Source organism: Stegostoma tigrinum, chromosome 14 (genome assembly GCF_030684315.1).
Source record: "Stegostoma tigrinum isolate sSteTig4 chromosome 14, sSteTig4.hap1, whole genome shotgun sequence".
Taxonomy (NCBI): Eukaryota; Metazoa; Chordata; class Chondrichthyes; order Orectolobiformes; family Stegostomatidae; genus Stegostoma; species Stegostoma tigrinum.
In genome coordinates, this window is record NC_081367.1 from 47,898,302 (window position 1) to 47,911,831 (window position 13,530).

Consider the following 13,530-nt stretch of genomic DNA (forward strand, 5'->3'; position numbering starts at 1 on the left):
TACTTGCAATTGTGAAATCCTGTTTGTAAACAAAAAAAATCTTTTCAGATACCATTGGATCTTGGTATTATTTTTGTCAGTGTACAGCCTAGAATAATTGACTGTACATGAGGCATCAAGAGGGAGAAGATTTGAAAAATTAATTGCATTTCTGCTAATCAGCATTCTCTATAAATATTATCTATTTACAAATCAAGGAGCTCTGTAGTTAAATGCACACAGAAGCTTTTCTTAGAATTTACAGGATTGCCATTTAAAGGTGCTTTTGGATGAAATGAAAAATCATATGGAAATGGTCACCATGCTCTAAGGTAAGGTAGTGATTACAAATAGAAATAAGTTCAGTGCCATTCAATGTAACCCAGTCAGCTTTTTAATTTTAATAAGTTTTGTTAGACTAGCAATTGCTTCCAGGCTTTAATATCCATTGGAAGTGAACATACAGTGGAAGAAGTTTTTCAAGGGAGAAGAGAAACTTTACAAGTTTGCCTAATCCTAAATTACAAATTTATTTATGTCAATCACAGTATTTTAGAAGGAATAATAGAGATATTAGAGTAAGTCTGAAAAGAAATTGTCCTGAACTTTATAATGAAATGATCCAGTGCATGTTGCTTTTATTGGCATTTTGTTTTAAGTGTTGATGTATTAAACTGATTCCATTTAAAGTTTGAAATGAAGAATCTTCTGACAGAGTGCAGCTATTTTCTTCCTCTGCAACATTTTATTGAGTAATCTGAGCATTGCATCATGGGTGGATTGTTCTAAATAATTTGTTATTTACAGCTACAGCGGTTTGATATTGAATGATTACAAATTTCATCTTGTATATTCAACTGGAATTTACACTTACAGAAGTATTTACATGATATGAATAAGACATGACTGGAGAGTTGGCAAGAACAGCCATTTTGAATTTGACGTGGTGTTATGTGCAGTTGATCAGGAAGTGGACTACTGTTTTCATGTGGTGAAGCATCGCTGAAAAGAATAACATGATCCGATTAGCTACACAGTGAAAAATGATATGAGTGATTCACCGTTACAGCAACTTTCCAACCAGGGTTTGATTCTCTTCTCGGATTAACTGCGCAAGAATTGCTGGGACTGCAGTTAATATTTAATTTGCAAGTTGGCGCCGTTTATAACGTTAGTGTATTTGATTTGTAACTGAGACTATGCCTGAACTGATGGACAACAAAAGAATTTCTGTGATTTCTCCAGAGCTGTTTTCATGCCTTTTTGGATTGTTACAAAGAAAATTTATTTTCAACTATCATGAATCAGTGCTCAGAATTCTGCTGTTTGGATACATAATGGTATATACTTACTGACTTTCTGCACACTGCAGTTTTTTTTAAAACGAGACCTTGTACAAATCAGACAAATGTTTGTCATTTCAAATTTCTGTGAAAGTAATGAATCATTATTCAAATTGAACTATTCCTGTTTAATAGTCTATATTTTTGTTCTAAGTGTCCATCTGTTTCTGTGGTTTTTGTAATGTCAAAAATTTACTCTGAAGAACAGTGAATGTTATCTGCTTTAATGTGCAAATTAATTTGTGAATTCCTGAAGCAAGTTACTAAGACGGGTGAATGAGCAGATTTATACTACATGAAGTGGGATAATTTGTCTTGAACAGGGTAATGGTAGGTTTGGGACTACTCTGCAGCATTCATATGAACAGACATATTAAGAGCAAAGGTATTCTGCCATTCAATAAGATCATAGCTGATCTGTCTGTGTTTCGAATTATGCATTCATATCTGCTTCCTTTGATTTCCTTGCCTTCGAAATCATCTACCAACTCCTTTAAAATATTGACTGACTCAGTCTCCATTGCTTTCTGAGGCAGATAGTTTAAAAGTTGCACAATCCACTGTGAAATAAAACCTCATTTCTGTCTTAAAACACTGACTTCTAACCTTTTAGCAGTGCCTTGCCTGTCCAACTTTGACTAATAAGACAACACGGTTATTCTAAATATCATTCCAGTAAACTTGCTCTCTACTGTTCCGTGCATTCATATCCTTAAATAAGCAGATTAAAACTGTTCACAGTATTCGAAATGTGGCCTCACCAATGCCCTGTATAAGTGACTCACAGATTTCATATTTTTATGTTTGATTCCTCTCAATAAAGGCTAGCATTTTATTAGCCTTATTAATCACTTGCTGTACCAGCACACCAACTCTTTGCAATTATGACCAGAACACCCAGATTCTTCAGCACCTGAAAATTCTGTAGTCAGTTTCAATTTGCCACGCTTTCTCATTCTTCCTGCAAAGTAAGCAAATCCACATCCTCCCACCACATACCCCATCTGCCAGGCCCAACCCAATCATTCACCACATCTATCTGCAGCCTTCTGTCCTCATTTGTCTCTTCATAGCATTTCTGCTGTTCCTAAATTTAAATATGCCAGCAATTGTAGCAGTAGCAGGAGAAATGAGACAGTTACTACTACTATCATTGCTATTCCAGGTATGTGGAAATCACCTTCCAAATTCCCGTTTAATTGCACAAACCAGTTGAAGTCGGTATTGGACTTCAGTTTTTAATTTCTACCATAGCCTTTATCATACTACTAGTTAAAAATATGAGGAACTATACAGCTTGTAAAATATGCTTATGTATTATTATTCATTATAAATTAGTCTAGTAAATTCTTGTACAAATATACATAGTTCCAGGAGAATTCAGAATGATAGCACCATTGTTAGTGCGTGTTGCAATTTAAAGCTTGTTTGTTGCTGCCCAGTAAATCGTGCAACATGATGAAATGTAGTTGCCTGCAGTTCTTGTTTGCAAACATCATGATTTAGCAGACGACATTGACTATGTTACGTTTTAGCAGCAGGAACATTGTTTAAACAGCTTTTCTCTCTAAACCTTAAACCTGCAGGACTTAATAATCATAAAAAAGCTTCTGAGAGAAAATAAAGCATATATATGCCAAAAATTAATTTGAATTAAAATACATTCCTTTTGACTTATTTCATTGCTCCAAAGGAGAAGATGTTAATACAAAACATACCACCGTAAAATACCTTCAAACCGTACTGTTCTTTATTAGGAATAATTAATCTGCACTACACTTCTGCTTCCTTTTATTCCTCTTACTATCCACTCGTTTTATCTACTATGCCCCAATCTTCTTTTCACTGTGACTGGGAGTATTGAATGCACGCAGCATAATATGGGATAACTCAAGTGTTGGAATAAATAGAATATTTAAAATTGTTTGGGTTTGAATGAATATGATATTTTATTTTGTGTACAATGTGCAATCCTTGCAAGTATTTGGCTTTATATTCTCAAAAAGTGTTTTATTTATTCGAAATTGTCATGCATCTAATTCTTGATATGGCCCAACTTGAGAAAATTCTGTTTTGATTGCCTATTTTTCAGAATTTGAATCTGTAGTGAGCTCTATTCTGGATTTACTGATTTCTCCCTCCTAAAGAGAAAAATGTCATACATGTGCGTTGTTAATGTAAATACAGATTACAAGTGTAATATTGTAATGTAGATAGCCTGATGTCTCCACTTTTCCACAAAATCCTTTTTTTAAGAGCTGATTATCTCAGTAGTTTACCTTTGTTAAAATAGTTGTACATTATTCATGTTGGGGGTTTTATGTTCATTTAAACACTATTAGTTGTAGTTGTGCAGATAAAATATTGGTTTTTTGACGATGGCCAGTATGTAGTAATTGACTGTAACTGACTCATCCAGTTTTTGCATGTGCTTTCTTGTATTTATGTGTGGGTTTTTCTTAAAGTTGTTTCTTATGTTAAATATATCATGAAAACAGTTGTAAGTCAAATAAAATGGTCCCCCACAATGTGAGTTGAATTCATGTTGTAATAGAGTTGCCATTCTTATAGTTTCCACTTCCTCCTCCAAGTTATGCTTCTGCATATTCACACTGTTGGCATCGATGCAGTAGATTTAAATCGGAGGTAAGTATTTTCAATTAGGTAAAGCCTTGAAGCAGAATTCTAATATAAGCATCTCAGCTAATTTTTCCTGTTCTAGTATGATTCCATTGTTTACTTTCCGGAGTGTTTTGCAAACTCTGCTGCTACATTCTTCAGTCAACTGTAGGTACACTGATACAATGTTGTCATAGAATGGATAAAATAAGCAATGCAAAATTCTATATCTATACACATTTTCAATCCTTTTTAAGAATCTGCAAACAATAACAATACTCATTCATATTCACACCAGAATTTTCCTTTTCTAGGCTTTTCTTGTGAAGCGTCTCCTGGACTACACAGCATTGAGTGAATCAAACCTGCAGTATGGCTTGTTCTTAAGCCTTGGATTGTTTTTGACTGAAGTCGTCCGTTCCTGGTCACTGGCAATGACCTGGGCACTGAACTATCGCACAGCTGCCAGGCTCCGAGGAGCTGTCCTGACTGTGGCATTTAACAAGATTTTAAAACTTAAGAATGTAAAGGAGAAATCTTTGGGTGAGGTATGATCACGTTGCATGTTTTGTTTGATCAGATACGCATGATTATACCTGTATCATGTAGGTCAATGCACAGATCCCAAATTCTGAAATTTAGGTTTTTACAGCCCAATATCTTTAATTATTCCACATGCTGCCATTGTCTTGAGCTCCATTATGAATGTGCTAGAGCAAGAAAAGGAACAGGAAGGATAGTAAACCATTACCTAAAAATTATTAAGAATTGTAGTATGGAACTGAATAGAATGTGTCCAGTGATTAAAGGAAGCAAGACCAGAGATATGTAAGGGAGTGGGTGACATATAAAATTGCGATACGGAGGTCAAGTGTAGTCTTGTAACATATTGAAATGTGAAACAGTTGTTTTTTCAAGCAACCTAGAATGTGTAAAATTTCAAGGTGAGGTAGATACGCACAAGAGTTGCAGAAAGAAGAAAATGGTAAGTTAAACCAGGAAACATCCAGCACAGCAACACAAGTGGTAGCAGGCTGCACCTACAATGTGAGAGTACAAACTTTCCGGATATCACTGTTCAAAGCAAGTTCCGCTTAACATCAGCTTTCTCAAGAACCCACCTGTTTCTCTGCTTGGCTTTCCATGACCTATTTCTATACAAGTCTTTTTATTTAAAACGGTCTTAATTGAGTCTCATTGTTCCTGTTGGTAGTCCAAATTACATGATCAAGGGTTTTTAGAAGACAAATTTTTGCAGTGATTGAGATGCTGTGGCTACTCCATGCTCTTAGGTTTACAACAACATGGTGGTTGTTATGTCTAGCCTGAATATATTTGGTAGATTCTGTAACTGGTGTGATGAATGACCTTGGATAAAAGAAGTAAACAACTTGTTCAAGCTGAATTCCAGTAATCAGAATCTTGCAGATCTTTCCGGCCATCCTCGCTATTTATCATGAGACTCTGTTTGCAGTTAACTTGGTCCTGACAGTTCCCCAGTTTCTATATTTCCTCTATGGAGTTAGCAGGAAGAATATTTTTTTTTCTGTTCATTTATGGGATGTAGATATCACTGGCTAGCTAACACCAATTGCCTGAAGAAGGGTCTAGGCCCGAAATGTCAGCTTTCCTGCTCCTCTGATGCTGCTTGGCCTGCTGTGTTCATCTAGCTCTACACTCATTATCTCTCTTACCTATACCTAGTTGGGTTTTGAAAAGTTGGTGGCGAGTTCCCTTCTAGAACTTCAGTCTGTTTGAAGTGTAAACACCCATCATGCCTTTAGGTATGGAGCTCCAGGATTTTGACCCAGTAATGCTGAAAAAATGGCAATATATTTCCAAATCTACATAGTGGCTTGAAGGGTACTTGAAGTGGTCATACAGTTCCTGTATATCTGCTGCCTTTTCCTCCTGGATAGCACTGGTTGTGGGTTTGGACAGTACTTCTAAGAAGCACTGAATGAAAATGAATTTCGGCAGTATACCCTCCTGTAAATAGTCAACACTGTTGCCACACAAGCATTAGTAGTGAAAGGAGTGAGGCTCGGTAGCAATGTGGTATCAATCAAGCAGGCTGCTTTGTCCTGACTTGTTTCATGCTTCTTAAATGTTGGTGGAATTGCACTCATCCAGGCAATGGACAGTATTCCAACCCTCTCCTGACTTGTGCCACGTAGACAATGGAAAGCTTTGGAGTGTCAGAAGGTGAGTGATCCCCTGCAAGATTCCCAGCTTCTGATTTATTCTGTGGCATCCTACTTGTATAATTAATCCAGTTCAGTTTTTGGTCAGTGCTAACTCCCAGGATGTTATTGGTTGGGGAGTAGTTGATACCGTTGAATAAAAAGGAATAATGGTTAGTTTCTGTCTGTTGGAGATGACCATTGCCTGGCTCTTCTGTAACGTGGGCGTTGTTTGTCACCCGTCAGCTCAAAACTGGATATTGCCATGCGCTTGCTGATTTTGGGTATGGTCGTTATCTGAGGAGATGCAGACAGTGCTGAACATTGTGTAATCTTCAGTGATCTCCCCATTTTTGACCTTACGATCCAGGAATCTCATTGATGAAGTTGCTAAAAATGCTTTGGCCATGTGTTCAGAATATCAGCATTTACCTTGGTCGCTTTCCTTAATGAAAATTGCTGTATGTATACATAGAATAGAAAGGCTGTCATCAATAAAAAAATTCTTCCTACAGGTGCTGTCAGACTTGCTGAGCTTCTCCAGCAATATCTGTTTTTGTTACAAATCATTTGTATAATTTTAAAATGTATTTTGGACTATTTCATTTTGAATATTTAAATGCAATTATGCATTGCCCTAAAATTAAAAATAATGCTGAATTGATTTGAATAATTTATTCAGGACCAATCCTAACCTGAATAAGACACTCTGGGTCTTTAAGAGATATACTATATACTTAAGTTGCAGAAGGAATAATTTTCCGTGGATATAACATATCATTCATTGTCTGATTTAATTAATTATCTGATGATCTTCTGAAAAGTGTAAAAACAAATGAGTAAAGGCTGTGGGGATAACAGTGGAGTAAGTATCTGTGTATGATGCCTTTTAAAAAAAATTGACAGCAAAGTATTTTTAGGAAACCTATGACCTTCTCTGTAGAGCTCATCATATGTTTTGAAATTCTTTCTGTCCACAGCTTATCAATATCTGTTCAAGCGATGGACAGCGACTGTTTGAAGCTGCTGCAGTTGGAAGTTTGCTTGCAGGAGGGCCTCTTGTAGCAGTTCTGGGAATGATTTATAATGCCACATTGCTTGGTCCAACTGCATTTCTTGGTTCTGCAGTCTTCATACTTTTTTACCCAGCTATGGTAAGTTGTGGTCTCTTCTGAAATTGAAGAGTTGTTAACCATTGAGTGATGGCACGTTATATTAGATTTAGTGTTGCAATAAAAGTTTTGTTGTAATTGATTAAAACTTGAAGCAGTTTGGATATTTTAATGAACAGGATATTGTTTGTAACATGCTACATTTTAGTTCTGTTGTTTTGACAGTGCATTTTGGAACCATACTCAATTAAGTGTTTCATTGAAAGTGCACAGGGTTTGTATTCTTTGATTGTAATTTCAACCTCCAGTTATTCACATCCTGTACATACTTAAGGAGTGACCTCAGAGATAACTTTTAAGCATTATGTCTATTGACTGTGACATAATTTGGATATCCATTTCTAACAACACAGTTTTCATCATGGATTGTGTAACTATGCCCCACCTAGCCACCATGCATTTGAAAGATCTTCTGTGTACCTGTTTATAGCAAGCATCCTTGTTGTTTCCACTTCAAACATTTTCAACACTTGAAGGTGCTGCTTTTATTCCTGCCAGTTATTAGTCATTACTGCTGATTTACTTTCAAACAAAAGCTATTGAAATTTCTTAAGATTCCTATTCAGTAGCTAGTCGTAAAAATAGTAATATGGACCTTCAGAGAATCTCCCTGCTATTTTTCTTGTAAAACTTGCTGATTCTTGAGCTCATGATCTCCAGCATTTATTTGCTCTTTGAATCCATTTCCCCTGCCATCCCACCAAACCTGCCTAATAGTGCAGAGTTTCTGATGTGTTGTACCTGAATATCCTTCAGTGTTTGAATGCCTCCCCTGGAAGTGTTGTGCTTTGGGCGCACCCATAATCCTTTCCTGTATATATATTTTTTAAATGATTTATTTCAAGTTTTGTTTTATTTGTTCATGGGATGTGGCCGTTGCTGACTAGTATTTATTTCCCAGTTCTAATTGCCCTGATGAACTCCTGCAGTTCTTGGGCAAAGAAACATCCATAGAGCTGTTAAGAGAGGAGGTTGACAAAGTTGATGCAGCAACAATGAAGAAATAGCATTTATTTCCAAGTCAGGGTGGTGTGTCACTTTCTTTAAGTTTGTGGTATTCCCATGCAGGTGCTTCTTTCACCCCTCCAGGTGATAATGGTTGAAGGTTTGGAAGGTTGCTGCAATGTATCTTGTAGATAATACACACTGCTGTCACACTGCCTTGATGGTGAAGGAAGCAAATATTGTAGGTGTTGAATCGAGTGCCAGTCAAGTGGGCATCTTTGTCTGGATGGGCCATACTCCTTAAATATTGTTGGATCTACATCCATCCAAGTCTGACACAAGGTTGTCTGGACAACATTTGTAAACAAGCTCTAACAGCAGTCACGATATGTTTGCCTGGATGGTTTTACTCTATCAACAATGGATTAATCTAATTCAAGTAGTTACTTCACTGGGTATATGGTTTAATTATTCGATATGAAAATGAAGGCCATTGAATAAAAATCTAAATGAATCAAAATGTTGGTGATTAACATTCCATTGTTTTATTCCCTCCTTGATTCTTTAGGTTATGCCCATAACTTTATTTTCCTTTTGACTTCATTGCTACCTTCATGAACAATTGTTTTTACTAAACCAAGTATAGTGACCCAGAGTTTGGAGTCAGTGATGAAGCATTAGTGCTCATCACAGACTTTGGGGGGAAAACTCCCTAACAAAGACCTAGTGATCTTAGTAGAGCAAATTTCATTTTTCCAAAAGTTAATTTGAATCTGGTGCTAAGTTAAGGAGATCTCCAAGCTTCCAGCAAGTGTTGTCATCGAATAGGGTAAACAGTCAATCAAATTGAAAAATTCTCAGAGTAAACCAAGAAGGAAAGTGCATTAATAATCCTTCAATTTTTTACAAGTTTTACATTGATTCAAATAAAATATTAGAACGTACTAATTAGAATATCATTTAGCATCAGCTTTTCAGAGACAGAGTGCTTCTTGAGTGATAGATCTGACTTAGTACACCATTGAAAATATTAGCAGAGCTTAATTTTTTAACAGCTGAATGAAAATCTAAAAGGGGAAGTGGTTTCAAAGGTATCCCTAGGGATGTTGTATGTTGTAGCCTGTGGAAATGCACAGAATCACTCAGCAGCTTCTGGATTTCCATTTTTAATTGCTAATGTGCAGACTGTAAAGGTTGCTTTCAGTTTCACCTTAACTATTATAACGAAATATGGATCAATAACTTAAAAGAACTGAAATGGAAACATTTACACTTTTTTTCAAATTTCTTTCGGAGCAAATGTTGGAAACTATTTTATTTTGTAACAGATGTTCGTGTCCCGGTTGACAGTATACTTCAGAAGGAAGTGCATTTCTGTGACTGATGAACGTGTTCAAAGGATGAATGAAATCATCTCCTACATAAAATTTATCAAAATGTATGCTTGGGTGAAAGCGTTTTCACAGAGCATTCTCAGTGAGTACACGTTATTAAAGAACTTCAAGTGCAATTTATCCAACTGATCCACTTTCTTGTAGGTCCTTTTTATAAAACTTAATCATTAACAATTAGGGAAGCATATCTTCAGAAGCCTGAGTGGGCCATTCGGCTCCATCAGCCTGATACAACATTCAGTTCAGTCATGGCTGAGTCACACCAAAACTCATTTACCTTGCACTCCCTACCAACTCCCTAAGACAAGTGTAAACTTGAACTTGCATTGAAAATGCAATTCCCACTGGATTGCAGTCTAACTCCTGCTGCTCCGATTTCTGGTGTACTTATACAGAGATGATAGATTGATAAAATCTGCCAGTGTTTTCCCTGGTTTAGGCACAGAAACAGGATACTTCCTGCTTCACATGAGCTTACTCCCACCCTACTTCATCTAGTCCTGCCTTTCCAACCTTCCTTTCTCCATTACAGCTATCTCCTTTTACCGTTCAGCTGCTCTGTGCAAATATGCTTGTATGTGTGTTGAGAAGATCTGTATTCTAACCATCCCTTTGGTAAAATGAAGTTTGTCATGAATTTCAAATAGGACTATTGTTGAGTATTTTGTATCTTTTGTTTTGGTCTTTCTTTTACCACAGGTGTAAACAATTTTCTTCTGTAAGCCTTTTCATAATTTTTAAGAACTCGATTAGGGCACCTCTCAACCTTCTCTTTGCTAAGTTTAAAGCTTGAACTGTTACCCATTAATTGTTCAGCCTATGAATGTAGGCTGAATTTCAGATGACGAAAATCAGTATTCCTAGTTCTATGTATCATTAAATGGTTAATTTGAATTTTTGTATTAATGGGTCTTGTGCAAGACATCCTGTATCGTGTTAACTACCCTTTTAAATGATCTCTGCATGGTACACAGCAAACATTCTCTTTTCTCCACATTCTGTGTGATAACAGAATCTTGAAATTCAATATTATTTGTGCATTATTAACAAAGACATTTTGTTTTCACAATTGATGAGAATAGCTAGAGATAAACTGCTCTAAGGGTCAAGAATCAGAGGATATTGATATAATTGAATGACAAAATAACCATTGGCAAAATGAGAAAATGTTTTATGCAGCATGTCATCAGGATTGGAATTCACGACATAGAATATGATGAAAATAGGTTCAATCATGGTACTTGTTTGTAGCAGTCTCACCTCTAAGTGTCAGGTTCAGGTTCAGGTTCAGGTTCACATCCTATTCCAGGTTTTGAGCAGAAAAATCAATGTTCACACTCTAGTGTAATACTGAGGAAGTACTACAGCATTGCGGGTGATAGCTTTCGGCAGCGATATTAATCTATGGACTAAAAACATACTATGACAGTTGTTCAAGGGAGAGAATGAAAAATATCCCCAGTGTCATTTTTCAGTATGTTTCCCTCATTTAACATCATAAAATACAGATTATCTGGTTGCAACATGGTTGTGGAAGTTTGCTATGTGCAAATTGACTGCCATAATTTCCTGTAATACAACAGTGGTTACACTGCAAAGTATTTACTTTGCTGTCAAACCTCCTGAGTCATCCAGTGGTTGTGAAAAATATTAGATAAATGCAAGTCTGTCTTTTTTGATAAGAAATTGGATAAGCTTTTGAGTACCGAGCATTTTGTAGGGTTACGTGGAAGGCACTAAGGTATGAGGCTAACTGATTTCTTCTTATATAAAGCTGACATGGAAACAGTGGGCCAATTGGCTCTTCTAGTGCCATCTTTGTAATATTTTGATATATTTCTAGGTATTGATATTTCATATGATTTGATTATGTTTGCATCCAAATGCCTTTGCTTTGCTGACCATCCTCCAACTATTGTTTCCTTTCTAGAAATACGAGAAAAGGAACGACAGATCTTGGAGTATGCTGGATATTTTCAAAGCATCTCAGTGGGTGTTGCTCCAGTTGTTGTAGTCATAGCTAGTGTGGTAACATTTTCTGTCCACATGCTCTTAGGATATGACCTCACTGCTGCAGAGGTTAGTCTGCATGATGAAAATTATGAATGTTTGAATCCTAACTCTATAGTCTTTTCTGTTGGATTTCAGCAGACAATACTTCATAGATACATGATACTTGGTAGCAGCAGCAAAAAAAGAGTAATAACAATTAAAAAGAAAATGCCAATTTGTAAAATTGACAATGATATAAAAATGTGGGACTATCATATTCTGAAAAGGGAAAGGATAGTTTAATGTTTCATAAAATGCTTCACAGATTTAATATATATCAAATATAGTATGAGCAGATTTAGAAGGGAATTTGGGACAATATGGAGGAGCCAATAAAAAGTATACCATGGTGCAGTGCAGTGCTAAAATATTACAAGTTTTACCCCATCTGCCATATTTTTTATTGAATGCCTTGCGGATGGCTGAAGTAATTTTATAAGTGACATGATTATTTGCTGTGTGTTGGATTATTTGTTGTCAAGAATGACATCACTTGGATAAGAAATAGAATTAGAGTAGACTTTTTTTTGGAATTTGAGTCTCTTCTGACATTCAGCACAATTGTGGCTGATAGAGTCACCAAGTTGTACAGCATTAAAACAGACCCTTTGGTCCAATTTGTCCAATCTTGAGTACAGGATTTGACAAGTTATTTAACCTATTATCTTCTAGTTGCTCTAAATATTCCTTCACTTAGCTGGTCCCCTTGTCACTGTGCACACTGGCACCCTACTTACATGACTTGCTTCTTATTTGGCCCCCGCAATTATCAATGTCGTACTTTTTACTTTTTTAAATGGCCTCATGGGTTTTGAGATTCTCTACAATAATAATTCATGTAGTATGGTTGGCCCCAGTTAGCCTATTATGAATGTGCTTGTTCGTACCAGAAAAACTATCCAGTGCAGTACTACTGATTATGACAATTATTTCTGCTGAGTTTTATTTGGGTGTTAATATTGTTAATAATTTAGACATGATGTCTGTGTTCCATATTAGTAGCATCTCACACAAATATCTGCATATCGTTTGCTGAGTCATTTGAGACTTCTGGCTTACTTGGTTGAGGATATAGAACAGTACAGCACAGAACAGGCCCTTCAGCCCACAATGTTGTGCTGACAATATGTCTGGACTCTCGGATTTAGTTTTGGTTACATGAAGACAACTTAATTCAAATATGTGTATTTTTCTGGGACTGGTATGTAAATACTTGTTTATGTTGTGCATGTGGTTCAAAGTTCCAGATTTTTGATATCTTCTGTTTTTTAATCCAGGCATTCACTGTGGTGACAGTTTTCAATGCTATGACATTTTCTCTTAAAGTCACTCCGTTCTCTGTGAAGTCACTTTCTGAGGCATCTGTAGCTGTGGAGAGATTCAAGGTGAGCATTTTTGGATTTTAAACAAGTTGTCTTTTGAAATAATTCAAATGGGGAAGTGATACTTTAAAAGTATATTTTGCATGTTTTAAAATTTTGGTCTTTTGACTGGTCCTATAGAACTGAATACTAATAATTATTTTGCTATTTAAATATGAAAGCAATAATCACTCAAATGAGTATTGGGTGCTGTGACTATAAAGAATACAGACTCAATTTAGAACAAACGTAACTCTTTCACCTAATAACCCTGTTTATTCAACATTAAAGTTGAGCTTTAATCTTTCAGAAGTAAGCCTGACTTGCATGTAATGTGGGTCATATTTGAAAGTAGTCTTCCACAGAAACTATCACTTAAAATGGGACTGTTGATGAACACTGTAAATGATATTCATAATGTTCGTGGACTTGATTTGAATATGAAAGATATTTTGTGCTGCTGAGTAGGAAACAAACTACAG

The 13,530-nt window shown here is 36.1% G+C and overlaps 1 protein-coding gene across 5 annotated transcripts in view; it reads left to right on the plus strand.

Annotated features, from left to right (window-relative positions):
* abcc5 (ATP-binding cassette, sub-family C (CFTR/MRP), member 5) overlaps positions 1-13,530 on the plus strand; it is a 121,544-nt gene that overhangs the window by 28,091 nt on the left and 79,923 nt on the right. For all 5 annotated transcript variants that reach the window (XM_048541923.2, XM_059651123.1, XM_048541924.2 and 2 more), the window contains 5 exons: positions 4,256-4,489; positions 7,105-7,278; positions 9,570-9,717; positions 11,566-11,714; positions 12,965-13,072. In XM_048541923.2, coding sequence (XP_048397880.1) covers positions 4,256-4,489; positions 7,105-7,278; positions 9,570-9,717; positions 11,566-11,714; positions 12,965-13,072 — 813 coding nt within the window. The remainder of the gene's footprint in view (positions 1-4,255; positions 4,490-7,104; positions 7,279-9,569; positions 9,718-11,565; positions 11,715-12,964; positions 13,073-13,530) is intronic.